Source organism: Syngnathoides biaculeatus, chromosome 11, assembly GCF_019802595.1.
Source record: "Syngnathoides biaculeatus isolate LvHL_M chromosome 11, ASM1980259v1, whole genome shotgun sequence".
NCBI lineage: Eukaryota > Metazoa > Chordata > Actinopteri > Syngnathiformes > Syngnathidae > Syngnathoides > Syngnathoides biaculeatus.
In genome coordinates, this window is record NC_084650.1 from 19,539,445 (window position 1) to 19,556,177 (window position 16,733).

The following is a 16,733-nucleotide window of genomic DNA, read 5'->3' on the forward strand; positions in this document are numbered from 1 at the left end:
AGATCAAAAGTGGTTTGAGCTATCTGATCCCCTGTTTCAATTGGATCAAAGTATTTTAGAAAAATCACATTTAATCGAAACAACTACCACTTAAGTAAATACTATGTAACCAGTGACACGTGTGTTTAATGGTTTAATGATGACTCATAATTTATGATGGACTGAAGCAAGTAGGAAATACCTGTATGTTACATTATGGACCACCACTGGAGGACCTCTGTGGCCAACACCCGTCCCACACACCACATGTTGAGAAACTTTCTTTCGGACCGATTTTTAAACCCTCGAGAAGAGAAAAACAATTTACCATTAACTCCTTTGTTGGGAACGTCGTTGACGTTGAAGCCTTTGGAGCTGTAAGCGGCACGAACATCGTTGCAGTTTTTCGATTTTTGCTCCGCAGTGGCCGAAACGCAAAGCACGACCAGCGTGCCAAGCACACACAACAACAGCAGCGTCTTCATTTTGTGTCAGCTTCAGACAAAAAAAAAAAAGTCAACAGATTGTTGAGTGCCAAAAAAAAAAAAAAAAAAAAAAAAAAAGAAAACGTGTCCAGGGGTGTTATTTAAGTGTGAGCTACGCCAAAGTTCCTCATGGAGACGCGCTTGTTTCCTTCAGCCCAACAGAGAGGGAGCACACACAAAAAAAGAATAAAATCACCGCAAACTGCTGGAAAACACGCAGTCTAACTTATTCCCTCTGACATAAAAGGTGTTTGAGAAAAACGTCGATTTCCAGACTCGGTTTTAAAAAAAAACACACACACACAATGACGCGACCAGATAAAAGTTTTGGAAGAGTTTTTAAAAAAACTTTTTGGACCGCAGACACGAATCCCAAAAGCTCGCTCCCGGGTTATACTACGACAGCAATACCCACAGAGTCCGGGGGCAGATGACAAAGGTTCTTGTTGTTGTTGTTTAAATTCTTCCGTTTCTTTTCTCGCATTCAGTCCACGCGCGAGGACGCCGTGGCTTCTCGCGGGTCGGGACACCGGACTCTAAAATCGCCCTGGTGAGATCCGGCTGAAGGCGCTGGTAGACACCCAGGAGAGAGGAGAAGTTCCGGGGGACAAAGAAGGTGGAGAGCAGGAACACCAGGGGTGGAGTTTGGACCAGGAGTTCCTGGATTTCTTTGAGAGTTGTCTTGCAAAAAACGGGACTTAGACGAAGGGAATCACCTCACATATATCACATTCTAATCAGTTCTTCCAGATACTGTAAATGGGGATAACCAGGAAGAAGACCACTGGAACTAAATCAGGGTTTTAATTACCTGGCTCACATTGCAGCATTATAACTTGCATTCATTCTTAAAACATTTCCATTTTTAAAAAGTCCACTAGCTTACTTACTTTTTACTAGCTAGTCATGACTAGCTAGTACCTTTTTCCTTGTAAATGACTCCCTTTAGTATACAAGACATTACATCATCGAAAAGCAAAAACTAATTCCATCTCATTGTGTTGAAAAAAAAAAAAAAACGTAAGAAGATATTGTGTTTCAAATATACATATTTATTTCATGACCAATAGTTAACGGCATAATGAAACTGAAGGCAGCTGCAGTGCGCATCTGTTGCTCCAGCTCAGCTTTTATGAGTCAACACGTCTTCGTTTATTTAAAATATAGCTTGTGTTACAGTACCTACTCAGTCAAAATTCCAAATCTTCACAAACAGACAAGGCTGAGAAAGGTAAACAGTACATTTGTTGCTTGTTGGTGAAAATAAAATCCACATACAGTAGTGCATACAGCCATTTTTCAGGTGAAAGAAACTGCTAGTAAATGGTCAAAATTGCTTGAAACTGTCAATTTAGAACAAAGTCTTTCACTGTATACAGCACATGAATGAAAAAGTATTGAAACTTTCATTTTCTATTACCTATGAATTCTTTTTTTTTTTGTTATTAAAGACTGTTTTCAACTGACGTCAAACGCCTTCTGATTTAGAACGCGGGCGCCATCTTGGTTTGGTGAATTTGTGTAAACACACCGTAACTAAGCAGGAATTATTTCAGAAAGGCGTATGAATGGGGGCGCACTGCTAAGTGGGCATTGTAAAGGGTCTTTCTTTCGACTGCTAGCTGTGATCAAGAATCAGTGCGAGAAAACGGAGCAGTTATCAACCAAATGGCGACAACTGTGGCTGTCTCGTATTAGCAGAGCCGATCTAGCAGCCAAGTCATTCCCTTACGTCCGAGTTTGCTCGAAGCATTTTGTTCTTGGTAAGTATTGGATACCTTTTAGAATTTTACACCGACTTAGCAAGAACTAAGTTCTGTGAAAGAGAAGTATGATTTAGCGCCAATGGCCTACATAATACTTGTGTGTGAATGCAATGCATGTCTCCGAAATCTGTATTTTCTGTTTTATTATAACTTTGCAAAAACGAGTTACCTCAGCTGTTTCATAGTTGAGTTAAAAATGTAGCCGTGGAAGTGGAGAAATGGTGCGGGCTCCACCTGGTACTCGTCCCGGTCGAACCTCTCTCTCTCTCTCTCTCTCTCTCGATAACAAAAATGAAAATAATAATCTACACCCCTTTCGTTGGTATAATCAGCATAATTTAACACAACGCTAACTGTAATCACGCGGTACATATTTAAATTGCATTGTGCGGTACACTAACCTTAGCAGTGTGGAGACTCAGGTTGCTTAGAATGGATACCGCCGGGTGCATGACGAACCCAGCCATTGGTGAATTGGTTGTAGGCCTCCAGACCTTTGTAATTCTTTAGTTGGTCCATGGTATAAGCGCTTGTCGAGAAGAGGAGATAGTTGACGATGTCTGGATAGGTTACCGACGCCCACATTTGTGTGCACCATTTGTATTTCTCCAAGGTATATGGGTCGATATTGTCGATCAAAGCCCACTTCTCGTCGTAACGGTTTCTTGAAACAACATCTAATGAGCCCCGATAACTTTCTCTTTTTAGCCATCATGCGTCACTTTTAACAGTCGTACGAACATTTCTGTAACGCCCGTCTGTATGCAAAAGCCGTAGAGTGAACCCATCCAACATGGCCACTTGCCCTGGACGTAGTCACGTGGTCGAAAACAATCTATTGCCATAATGTCTTGCGTGTGTATTCATTTATTCTATAATTTGGACTCGTTGCAGATACTTGATTCCTCTTCCTTAACGTCTCCAACTTTAAATCCCTTATTGCAGCTTGTTACTTTTGGGGAGGAAATGGATTCAGAAGGTTTATGAACTCACGCAACGGTCTGAAAGACATGATTCAATTTTACGTTTCCCAAATTCTTCAGCTACTTCTTCACTTATTCACTGCAACCACGAGGTCCTTAAAAGCTGGCTCTGGGGATAAATTGCAGCTTGCTTTATAATCACGTAAGAAAGTCCCGCAATTTGATGAAAACATGCACATTAAAAAGTGATATGCCTCCCTTTAAACATGTTTAAACAAGACTGTGTGTGTGTGTGTGGGTATTCATCGGTTTGGGGGTAGAACGCAGCAAAATGACATTCCTCCTTTTGTGTCCACATTCCTCAGGCGGCTGCATTCATTCGGTGTGACTGTGGCGGCTGTAGGGGAAGCCAGAGGTTGCCGGGGAGCAGGAGGACGATGCTGGAGTTGTGTGCTTGGGCGAGTGTGGGCCCGGTGCTCTTCTTAATAGGCCAACAAAAGATCCCAAAATGGTTCAGCGCCATGGTAATTACACATGAATGAGCTCTGAGCGACGTGAAATGTCTTGTGCGTCCCATTTGACAGAGGAATTTAAGCATCCAGTTCGGTTCTAACCGGACTGGACTGGGGATGTCATGCACATGGACGCAGAGGAATTATAATGTTATCTTAATTTTATGCAAGGTTTGATGGTCGGTCAGGTGGCTGCACTATATAGCAGTGCGAAAATACATATTCATAGTGAAAAAAAAGAAAATCCAACCTTTCTGGTCATCTCTTGTCAGCGTTCCTGCTGACTAACATCAATCTGACCTTTCAGTCTCATAATGCGTGCTGGTTCAACATTGCCTCAATATTACCCTAAGAAAACACACGGGCTCCGCATCTCAATAGGCCCATTTGCCCTTTCTAATTCGGAATCGAACACCCCCACCACCACACCTCGGGTAGGCTGCTGTTCTCTCTGGCTCATCTCCTGCTCATCGGCCTCTGCTTTCCATGTAAAAAGCCGGAATACAGCTCATGAGAGAATAGCACAGCTGGAACACCGCGGCGTTTTCATCTGGATCTTCAGAGCCGAGGGGGCCTGGGGGTGTGAAATGTTACAGTAAAGCAGCCAGACAGTGAAAGAGGATTTTCAGTTGTGTTTGCAGTGATGGGCGTGGTATGTTTGGCCTTGTTAGCGAAGTAAGATGGCTTTATCAGTGCGAAGGGGGGACAGAAAAACCCCCAATTAAGACTAATGAACCTTTTATCATTATTGAGTGTGAGCTGTATCAGTCACCTGGTCATGGTACTGTATTAGCCTCACAGCAGTAACTGGAACTACTAATCTGGTGAGACTGAGCAATAGACATACAGTACTTACAGTGTAAGTGGAAACATGCGCTCCTAGCGTCTTTTTGAGGATTGGGACTAATAGAATCCAGAAATCTGTCAACTATATTCTTCACAGGGGACTCCAAAGTGGGTCCGGTACACAAACCACTAAAAAAAAAAACCACTATTCATGGAGTCATAATGTGACACCACATCACACTGATACTTTCTTGTAATTTCTTCTGAAGTCATACCATAGATGTTTTGTAGGATGACTCGTGAGGATGTTGGACACTCCTAGAATTGCATCCAGCATTGGCTCAATTCCCGCGAAGTGGCTATAGAGCTCGTGCACCTACGTCATAAAATCACGTGACTTTTGTTTACCTCGCCATACTGCCGGTCAAGCTATGTTTTGCTCAATGCTAAGTCGGTTAGAGACGACACGGAAATATGTCTTGTAGCACGACGCCCAGAGTCTTGTCAGATACCATCAGACATTTAGAAGGTGAAAATAAACGACAGAACATGGAAAAATGAGATAAACTCGGCATAGAGGACCCGTATTTAATGCCGAAGTCGATGTTTTCGCCCGATAAGAAATTGGACTGTTAATTCTCTTTGCTTGTCTTGGAGAAATGGATATACACATGGATCTGGTGAGTAAGTCGTCGAGATTTACACGGAAAAGTTTGAAAGCGTATAAAAGTCTGGACGCATATGAATACTTTGTTCCTGGATCTGTTCTCATCAGGAATAAATCCCACATAGTGACGGTTTTGACAGCTGGTTGAAAGCGATAGTGTGTTCCGGTACATGTTAACCTTTGCCGGAATCCATCGATCTTTTCAACAAGTATTCAATACAAATACCAATATTTAAACAAATGACCCATGGTTTTACACAAACACGCATTCATTAACTATGATTGCAAAAAAGACGACTGTTGACGGCTCGTGAACGCGGTAGCGTGTTCGGTGACACGTTGACCTTTGCCGGAATCCATCGATCTTTTCCGATAGTATTCAATACAAATGCCAATATTTAAATAAATGACGCCTGGTTTTACACAAACTCTCATTCATTAACTATGATTGAAAAAAAAAAAAGAGGACTGAGTCGTCTCCATGGAACGTACATTGAGGCGATTGTGGCTACATTTAACCTCTGTAAACCTCTGCGGCAGACAGTTTTTTTTTTTAAACACGCATTGTTCTCAAATGAGTCAACTTTATACATTATAAATACTTTTTTGGTAATTTGAGATTGAGAAGAATAATTCCTACCTGAAATGAAGCGATCGCTACACAGGAGTGTTTGTATTTTGGTTGTGCACTATCCATCATGCTTAATTGCCCAAATCCATATTTTTTGGTCTTTTCAGCTGGTACTCCATAGAATGATCTCTTTGAACATCTGTCTCGTCTGTTGTGACAACTAACAGCACAACAGGTGTCGGGCTTCGTGTATATTCTGCTCCGGTTCAATGTCCCCGACAATGTCGAGCAGCGAGCAGTTTGACCGGCAATATGGCGCCGTGAAAATGGTGACATCACGTGCACAAGCTCTATAGATGCAAGTGCAGGTGTGAAGTGTGTTTGCATTGTATGCGCCCTGTGATTGCCTGCATGGCAATCAATCAAGGGTGTACCCCAAGGCTCACATCACAGCTGGGATAGGTTCTATCACTCCATGACCCTTAACCAGATAAGGCGTAGAACACAAGAGACCAACAAGTAAACAATTGACATATACAATATACACACTAGAGTACGTTGGCCCCTTTTCTAGGAATACTGTCTACTTCTGACTAAAGAGATGGCTTTTCATACTACACACACACAAACTCGCAGGCGTCATGTGAATTTAAAAGGTGACATGCTATGCCATTTTTTCCCCCTCTCAATTTAAAACAGTTCCCAGGTGTGTTTATAAAAGGTCTCTGACGTTCTATGGTCAAAATATACAAAGTATAGACAATTGCAGCACACTTAACATTCACTTGTACCACCCGTTGCTAATTAGTCCTAAGCATTCTGACCAAGAAACAATAATAATTTACTCTGAGAGAGGGAGTACGTCTGCGTGAGGCTCCATGTTTGCGGCAGACTTGTGCATATGATTCACAGAAAATTCGGTCACACCTTCTGTGACTAAACTAGCCCATAGATGTTGAACTTTCAATTTCTGTGGAAAGAAAAAAAAAAAGCAACGGGTTAACTAGAAAGAAAAGAGAACTTGCATTCAAAAGAGAAGTCATACATGTTCTTAAAATCTCATTTCTGTGGATGCATTGTAATGCGAGCTATTGAGGTTTTGACTGTTTGTACAGTTGAAACACCTCCAAACTGTTAAAAGCTGAACAAAGACTAGACTGAAGGCTGCGGTCTTTGATACTGAAGAACTGCCACCCAAACTAAACATTTTGAGGAGATGTGTTAAATTTGTTTTGACAATCATGTCTATGATTAGACAATTCAAATACACAACGGACAAAAGTACTGGCGTTAAGATCTAGGACCAAGGCAACATTATGAGTCTGTTTGGTTTTCCCCTTCTTCAGGAACAGTGTTAAGTGTATTAAGGGAGATCTTACAGGTTTTTAATGGCCCTGAGATCAGGCCTCTCAAGTTCTTGCATGCAAAACATCCAGGATGTCCGTCCCCAAACTGTTCCCACAAACACGGAAACATGGAACTGCCCCAAATGATAAGACAAATGGATTCACAAAGATGAAAAGCATTACCCTTCACCCTCCACTTCATCTCGACTGCATCTTCCTTGGCTGACACCAACATCAGTGCTACAATAACTTCCAAGAGTTTGATGTATTGTCTAGTCCTCCTCTCTGGGGTAAGTCCACATTGTCATCTTTTTCCATCTTAGCCTATCTCCTGCATCTTCCTCTCTCACCCCAACGGCCCTCGTGTCTTCCCTCACCACATCCAACAACCTTCTCTTTGGTCTTCCTCTCACTCTTTTGCCCGGTAGATCCATCCTCAGCACCCTTCAACCAAAATACTCACTCTCTCGCCTCTGGACATGTCCAAAGCATCGAAGTCTGCTCTCTCTCACCTTGTCTCCAAAACATCCAACTTTGGCTGTCCCTCTAATGAGCTCATTTCTAAGTCTATCCGACCTGGTCACTCCGAGCGAGAACCTCAACATCTTCATTTCTGCCACCTCCAGTTCTGCTTCCTGTTGTTTCTCCAGTGCCAATGTCTCTAATCTGTACATCATGACCGGCCTCACCACTGTTTATAAATTTTGCCCTTCATCCTAGCAGAGACTCTTCTGTCACATAGAACACCAAACACCTTCCACCAACTGTTCCACCCCGCTTTCAACCGTTTCTTCACTTCCTTACCACACTCACCATTGCTCTGGATTGTTGACCCTCAATATTTGAAGTCGTCCACCCTTGCTATCTCTTCTCCCTGGAGCCTCACTCTTCCCCCTCCACCCCTTTCATTAACACCAAGTTATTTCCAATGCTTGCCTGATGGTGAATTAGCCTCATTTACAAAACAGACGTGTACAAATTCACTGACAAATTTTCAGAAAGAAGCACATAAAGTACTTACTTGGCTTTTTAATGACACACTTTGTTGAACAGGAAACCCCAGAAACCAGACAAGCAACTGGAAAGGAAATACCCCAAGACATGTCCTGTTTTAGTGGGACAGCCAAGGTAAAATACATAGTCAGGCCTCATAACACTCCACAGCAGCATGGAATTATGACACACCGCTGATAATAATAAATTAATGTTGTGCTTGTTAAGAAAATCAAAGACACTTTACAATTTCATGCATTATTCGTTCATTCCTCAGTCACATCCTGGTAACAGTAAGCTACCCTATAGTGGTCTCAAGACATAGTGGCTGGCATTCTGCGCCTACAGACCCTCCGACGACTACCAAACAAGCAACCACAATCATCTATAGCCAATGTGCATCTTACCCAGGGACATAAAGACATCAAGCGCTCAGGCAGGGATACAAACCGGCGACCCTCTGGCTGCAGGGCATACACTTCTGTCCCACGCTGCCCCAATCACTCCAGTCCTTAATTGCTGTAGTTTGCTGATGTAGTCATTAAATAAATAACATCCGACTGTAGTTTAGCAGATGCGAAACCTGCTGCCTAAATGCGTTCAGCCTATTTCTTAAAGTAAACACACCACTTGGTTATGATTTTCTTTTAATGGCAATATAAAATCGGAAATAAATATGATAAACAGGGGTATTTATTCACATTAGACAGGCATGTACATACATGTTAAATCATTCATGATTCATTTTAAATACATTCATTGAAATTAAACTGGACTTTTCCCAATATGTTTTTCAAAATGCAGATTCATGTAGAAGTGTATATATATAAATTGTTGGTTTGGCCACTCTGGAGTCAAAAGTTGCAGCTCACTGACTTCCTGCGCACTGACATGAACGAGAGTCACTTTTGTTTGGTGTTGTCAGTCTAGTCCGTGCATTCTGAAGACATTTCTGTGCCGGGAATTTTATAGTGCAAGTCTTCACGCATTTAAAATACGGCCGTAGGCAGATGGATTTCATAATTGACAACAACAAAATAAATCAAAGCGAGGCTTTGGATTAAAACGAAAACAAAAAAACTCAAAATATTTCTGTACAGAACATACACTGGAAACACTTGTTCAGAGAGTGCATAAAACAGCTGCGGCAAGTGAAAGTGAGTTGCCACGACTGTCGAGCTCACATTTCGCTGGGTTGGCCAGTACCAGAGCTGCTGATGACATCAAGGATGTTCATTGCTTTCAACATACGTTATGAAATAGAGCTCATGCACCTACGTCATAAAATCATGTGACTATTGTTTACGTCACCATATTGCCGGTCAAACAAAGCATTGTTTCTATGTTAAGTCGGTTTGAGACAACGCGACGCCCAGAATCTTGTCCGATACCGTTAGACATTTAGAAGGTGAAAATAAACAAAGCTGCGAGGCAAAATTAAATAAACTCGGCATAGAAAACCCGTATTTAATGCCAAAGTCGATGTTGTCGATGATAAGAAATTGGACTGTTAATTCGCTTGTCTTGGACAACTGGATCTACACATGTATCCGGTGAGTAAGTCCTCGAGGTTTACACAGAAAAGTTTGAAAGCGTAGAAAAATCTGGACGCATACAGATACTTTGTTGGAATAAATCCGACATAGCGACGGGGAGACAGCTCGTGAACACGGAAGCGTATTCGGCCACGTTAACCTTTGCCGGAATCCCTCGATCTTTTCAGCTCGTATTCAATACCAATACCAATATTTAAATAATTGACTCCTGGTTTTACACAAACTCTCATTCATTATCTATGAAAAAAAAAAAAAGAGGACAGAGTCATCTCCACCGAACGTACACGGAAGCAATTTCTGCCACACATTAACCTCCGTAAACAACAGACTTCTTTTTTTTTAAATACGTATTGTTTTCATATGAGTCAATTTGGCATTATAAAAATACATCGTCATTTGAGATTCAGAATAATTTCTACCTGAAATGAAGTGATCGCTACGCAGGCGTGTGTATTTGGTTGGGCACCAGCCATCACGTTTAATTGCCAAAATCCATCAATCTTTTCTGAACTTTTCAGCTGGTATACTATAGAATAATCTCTTTGAATATCTGTCTCGTCTGTTGTGACAACCAACAGAACAACAGGTCTCGGGTATTGTAAATATTCTCCTCGGGTTCAATGTCTCCCACATTGTCGAGCAGCTCCGTTTGACCGGCAATATGGCGCCGTGAAAATCATGACGTCACGTGCACGAGCTCTATGCATATGTAGGCACCGTATTGAGCGCTGAATCGTACGTTGATGTTGACGGTGCCCCCGTAACGGCTGGGGAAAATTGCAGTGATCGGAAAAGATGGCTCACTGATGTGCTGCTTTGAGACGTACCAAGCATTTTACGCTCAAATTATCAGTTGTTCAAATAGTATAAATCAGTGTATACAAAATGATTCATCAAAATCAGTAAAAATACAAACACATGATTTATTCAGAAAGCCCACACATCACATTCACATCTACAGACAGCTATATTGAATATATTTTTCCCCCACAGTAACAGTGTCACATACAACTGGTAGCTGAAAACGCATTTTGTAAAAACACACAAAAAAATAAATAACCTTGTTTGGTGCGATTCAGCGCTCAAGACATAAGTACTGCATTCGCTGGGGACAGGCCAAATCCTCCCATGTCCAAATTTGTCGTATTTTTTCACAAACTGCTACTATTAGTCAATACCAATGTATATCTGTCATTTTTTTTTTTTTTTTTTAATTATCTCAAAATCTTAAGCGTTGACTGGCTTGCTCTCTTTGATGATACAGTGTTGGAATACAGCAATAAATGACTGTGTTTCTACTTCACTGTAATGGGAAACGTGAATCTCTTCAAGGGCCAGGGCACCATCTGCATGACCGTTCACATGTGGCAAAATTCGAATATCAATTTTGAAAAGTTAGTCTTTTGTAAACAGTAGGGATAGTTGAAATGGCTATAATTATGTACATCCTTGGTGTGTAAATGTCAGCAAAATGAAATGGGGACATCCTATCAAGAACATTTACTCATCATCAAACATCATCATCAACATCCAATATACCAAAAACCACAGCCCAAAAGTAACTTGAAAAAAAATTACCTCCCCTCTTGCACTTTGTGCTTGGTGGAGATAATTAATGTTGACACATATTACACATGTAAATATTTACAGTATATACAATTACATCTTAACACAGTGTATGAAATGCTGTATTGATAATGCATTTTTTTTAATTGGTGTTTTCCAGTCAACTTGTACCCTACAGTAGGAAATGTGTTAATATAGCAAATGAAGATAATTTTGGAAACATGGAGCCATTAAAGAGAAACTTACACAGTACTGTTGCAGGAGACCTACTGTACATATCCCGTCAGGCTTCGAGTCCCTTTTAACGGGCCGGCATGAGCAACCGGTCTGTAATTATTTGGGTATCTCTAGGATATAAACAAGAGAGAAACATATGACAATTTTTTTTAATGCCATTTGATGATAGGGTGGCATTACACAGTAATATAAGTGGTTTTACCTGCCAGGACACAGGGTCATTCACATCCACGCGCGACATCTTTTGCCTGCAACGTAACAATTCAGTGCACACAAGGACAGGAAGCATTTTGAAAAGGTCCACAGACTTATCAAGTCCACTTGCCAATCAGCGACAATGCTCAGCAATAAGGTCAGCTGAGACATCAGAAACAGAGACGGGATAATGCAGGACTCTCATTTGGTAATCACGGGACAGGCAGAAAGAATGCGGTTCTTATTTACATAACATCACAAGTTCATCAGGTGTGCTTAAAAAAACAAAACTATCCAAAGGTGAAGAGGATGGAGCATTGTCTGCTTTGTGAAATCTTCTCTGAACCACGCCTTTGGAACAATAAGTTCAAAAGAGTTTCTCTTCTTCTACAGAGTTTACATCGTGTGCACATGGCAGACGGTCAGTGCTGGCACACAAGAAGGAAACACAGAGCGACAGGGATCGTCGTGACCAGATAGACGCTCTGCAGTCCGGTCCCAGGTGAAGGTACGGCTTCGACCCCAGCTGTGGCCAACCGAGGGGTCAAAAGCTGTTCCTGGAAGGTGAAGTCATCCATTGCCAGGTTATCTGCGAGGTCTTGGAGGTGAGCAGGCGAAAACAGAGACAGGAGGGAGACGGGTAGGTGATGGTGGGGGATGAAAGAATGACAATTATGTGAGATGCCAGAGAGGATGCAGACGTTAGACCCGACATTGTCACAAAAGCTAAAAAACATGTGTGGTATGTTTGTCCTCCCTTTGTATGATGTCTTGCACAGCTGTAAAAACAACGCCACACCAGGAGAATTACCAAAACCCAAGCGCACTATATGACCAAATGTGTCATTGTTTTAAACACAAGCAAAACCACCAAAAAACATTTCACTTTGGGCTAATTAAAAGTTGTGAGTACATAAGCGTCCAAAAGAAGATGACAGTACACGACATTCTTGAGTGAGAGCAAACACACCCCTTCTAAAAGCAGTTTACATTAAACTGACAGTTTACATCAGTTTGAACAGTGTCCTTGTGGTGCTTTAAAGTCTGAAATGTCAACAAAACGTGTTCAAAAGTATTGCACTAATATCCGTCCATCCGTTTTCTTTGCCATTTATCCTCACAAGTGTCGCGGGGAGTGCTGGAGCCTATCCCAGCTGTCAACGGCCAGGAGGCGGGGTACACCCTGAACTGGTCGCCAGACAATCGCAGGGCACATCGAGACAAACAATCGCACTCACAATCACACCTAGGGGTAAATTTAGAGTGTCCAATTCATGTCAAACGTATTTGGGATGTGGGAGGAAACCAGAGTGCCCAGAGAAAAGCCACGCAGGCACGGGGAGTACATGCAAATTCCACACAGGCGGGGCCGGGATTGAACCCGGGTCCTCAGGTGAGCCAGGTGCCAGCTAGGTGAGCCACCGTGCCGCCTATTACACTAATAATGACCGTCAATTTGTGAGCATCCTTATGGAGTCATAAAAAATACGCTAAAAAGATTTTACACAGCCTTATCAGGCATTTTTGCATGGGGCTACTCTGAGGTTATCATCTGAAAAAAAAATACAAATGCAAATGAAATACTTTTACATTCAACAAATTGCCGTTCAACCATATCCTTAATCCACTCACCTCATCATGAAAAAATTAAGAAAATGCAAATCTGAAACGAAGCAAGAAGTGGAAAGGGAAGCGATATGGGGAAGAAGCAGTGAGACAGTCACACTTTTAACATTTTCAACTTATCTGTAAGAACTAGTTACTTTCCATCCATTTTCCAAGATGCTTAGCCTCACAAGGGTCGCAGGAGCGCTGGGGCCTATACCAGCTGACTTTGGGCAAAACAGCAGGCTACAACCTGAACTGGTCAGCCAGTCAGTCACAGGCCACATGCAGACACAGACAAAACCTTTTCACTCACATTGCCACAGACTGGGAACTGAACCCTCGCTGACCGCACCCAAGTCGGGGGAGTGTACCACTAGAACCATATGTGACTATATATAAATAATGATACTAGTTCTATAATTTATACAACTCAGTATTGAGGCTACAAGGGTGACTGTGCTAATACAACTGCCAGGTGTTGTGGAGTGTAATATATAATTAGAGAAAGTAAAAGGTGTATTTAAAATATGATTTATATTTCCCATAATCATACATTACCCCTGAGCTCCTGTATCACACTTGCCCTTCCCCATCTGTAGTGCATGCTGCAGGGATTTAGTCACCTGCTGCTGATATCTTACTCACAGCTGCCTCATCGCTCTGCATCCACAGCTGTGCTCCTACTGACATTGAGCAGAAGCTCCCCTCCTGTGTGCATGTGTGTGTGTGTGAGTGTGGGAGAGAGAAACACTGCCAGTTATGCTTTGTCTGGCGCAAAGCTGTGAGAGAGACTGTAATAAGAAGGCTGAGTTATGAGAGAGGGCGGAAGGATATCGGTAATAAGGTCCACTGTGGTTCGGCATGCCAACGATGAGCCGGTGCCAGATGGACGTGCGGGTGCGCGCGCACACGCACGCATTTCTGTGCTCATAAAATAATATAAAGTTCCAAACGTGCTCAGCTGTTTAATCTGATCTGCGTCCTACGCTCCCGTGCGGGATTGGTTGGTTCTCAACCGGCGTGCGGTTAGAAACAGTCAACAGATTCAAAACGCCCTCCTCGAACACGAGAGGGTCATTCCTGCGGGATCTCTTGGTGCACGGCGTGTTTGTGGCCAGGCTCCATCTTAAACAGAAGGAAAGGCACAAATAAATAAACTTCGGAGTTCAAAATTGCACCTCCTGTGAATTTCTTTGCAATCAAGATGTCATTTCGACTTTAGCCAGAGGGACAATTAACTTTTCTTCTCCTCCTGTGTGCTCCCCCCCAACCTTCCCTTGTCACATGGCATCGGGTAGAAATTCATTGAAGGTCTGAAAGACTAATTTGTCACCGTTGACAGCCGTGCGCCGTAATGCTGAACCAATTGAGCTCAAGGCGCAATTGGATACAGCCCTGTGGATACAGTAAGAAGCAAGGCAGGGGTGTGCAAGTGTGTTTACTGGCATTTGGCTGTTTGTGAGCGCTTCGGAGAAAAAGTGTCCAGTGACAAAGCATTTATGTTGGAGTGCCGAACAGTTGCGGTCATATGTGTGTGTGTAAAAGGAAAAATGACCTCTGTCCTTCTGCTAGTTTACGGACATGAGCAGAACCACAGAAGGGCCTTGTTCTGCAAGCTTTAAAAACAAATCCACGGGGATAGAACACTATGCAAACTTAAACCCCTTCCAGTCGCACGCAAAGTTGGACCGAATAATATCCTGGCATAATTTGCGATTAGCCTGGGTGTGTAGCGGAGTAAGGGCGGCACGGTGGGCCAGGTGGAAAGCGTTGTCCTCACAGTTCTCAGGTCCCGGGTTCGATCCCGGCCCTCCCTGTATGGAGTTTGCATCTTCTCCGGTTTCCTCCCACATCTCAAAAACATGCAACATCAATTGGATACTCTAAATTGCCCCTAGGTGTGATTGTGACCGCGACTGTTGTCTGTCTCAATGTGCCGTGCGATTGGCTGGCAACCAGTTCAGAGTGTACCCCGCCTCCTGCCAGGTGACACCCGGGACAGGCTCCAGCACTCCCAGCGACCCTCGTGAGGATAAGCGGCTAAGAAAATGGATAAATGGATGTAGCAAAGTATAGAAAAAGAATGAGAGGAACAGACATGGAAATGCAGACCGACTGTATGCATTGGCTAGAGTTTTGCTTTCACCTGTTGAATTATTCGAGGCAGGGGTCGGGACAGTGGCCATGCAGTGCCAGATGGCGATACACAAAGTATCGAACAGGGGTACAATCTCGTGAATGATTAATGTGATCAATATGGGCTCTCGAAGCTTTCCATAGAGCAGAGGCCCCTTCATCCACAACCACCCCAGCCTTGCATTTTGAGATGATCACGCCACAAAGGGCACCACCTTGCTGGTGTACCCCTGCTAGTTTTATTGTGGTCATATGAGCTCAGGTTACAAGCTGGGGTGGGGGGTGGGGTGGGGGATTGGGGGTGGGGGGGGTCAGCAGTGCAACCATTGATTGGTAACGCTCTGGTGGTGCAGTGTGAATGAGGCAGGCAGGCACTTCACATGCAAGTCAAGAGCCACCGATGCATTTAAGCTCCAATTTTATGTTGTCTTTAGCCAGCAGTCCCCAGGAGAAGCACAGGCCAGGGAATTGTGGTCTTTAGGGGTGAGCGGATGTTTGTTTGGATCCCCAGAGTGGGTCAAAGAGTGGCTGGAGTGTCTGTATATACATGCATGTGGATTCGTGTGGTGGTCTGTCTGTGCAAGAGGAAATGGGGCGAAATGGGATGGGAGTCTGGACTTTTCTTGACATTGCCCGAGGCTTTTTGTGTACAGTCTACAGTTGTGGCAACAAGCATGTACCAAGAACAGCAACATGTCGTGAAAAGCTATAATTTCCCGACAATGATGTCCAAAGTCCAATAAAATAAAATCCACATTTTTCCCCCTCAATAAATAATGAAAGTAAAATGCAGTCTTAACTGTCATAAAAAGGTAAAAATAAGGTATTAGTCAAGTAAAAATATTCTCTGAACTATTGACAAAAACAACAGAATAATGTGTACATGAATTGTTTTGGCAGATGTGCCTTACGTCCCGCTTTTTAGCCGCAACACAAGTGTAAAAAGAAATTAACCACTGATAAAACATAAAAATAAAGCCTTCCATCCTGTCTATATTCAGTTGCATTCCAAGCTTAAGTCGCACCCCTTAGCACCCCCCTACCAACAACACACGCACACACACACACACCACACACACACACACACACACCACACACACACACACACACACACACACACACACACACAAGCACACAGACAAGGGGTTGAAACAATTAATTGACTTTACGGCTCCACATCAACATTTAACGCGTGGAGTTGACAAAGCACATATTTTTGGCATCTAATGAGGGTGGTTAGCGGCGCACCGTGGTGCCGTGCTTATTGCATGTCAGAAACCTACACTATCCATACTGCCTATCCTCATTAGGGTCGCGGATGAGTTGTAACCGACCACAGGGGACTTAGGGCAAGAGATGGAGTACTCCCTGAACTGGTTGTCAGACAATCACAGGTAATCATAAAAT

General features: G+C 43.0%; 2 protein-coding genes across 4 annotated transcripts in view; both read right to left on the bottom strand.

Annotated features, from left to right (window-relative positions):
• gpc4 (glypican 4) overlaps window positions 1-1,052 on the bottom strand; it is a 34,255-nt gene extending 33,203 nt beyond the window's left edge. Inside the window, exons 1-2 of one of the 2 annotated variants that reach the window (XM_061835458.1) lie at window positions 880-1,052; window positions 308-474 (exon numbers count right to left, since the gene is read on the bottom strand). In XM_061835458.1, coding sequence (XP_061691442.1) covers window positions 308-464 — 157 coding nt within the window. In that variant the 5' untranslated portion in view covers window positions 465-474; window positions 880-1,052. Of the gene's footprint in view, window positions 1-307 lie in introns of both variants that reach the window. The other variant, XM_061835457.1, reaches the window with a different exon arrangement.
• An 8,825-nt stretch (window positions 1,053-9,877) lies between these two features.
• The window catches only part of gpc3 (glypican 3), a 122,198-nt gene continuing 115,342 nt past the window's right edge, over window positions 9,878-16,733 (bottom strand). For both annotated transcript variants that reach the window (XM_061835941.1, XM_061835940.1), the window contains 2 exons: window positions 11,590-12,180; window positions 9,878-11,497 (listed from right to left, as the gene is read on the bottom strand). In XM_061835941.1, the coding sequence (XP_061691925.1) occupies window positions 12,005-12,180 (176 nt within the window). In that variant the 3' untranslated portion in view covers window positions 9,878-11,497; window positions 11,590-12,004. The remainder of the gene's footprint in view (window positions 11,498-11,589; window positions 12,181-16,733) is intronic.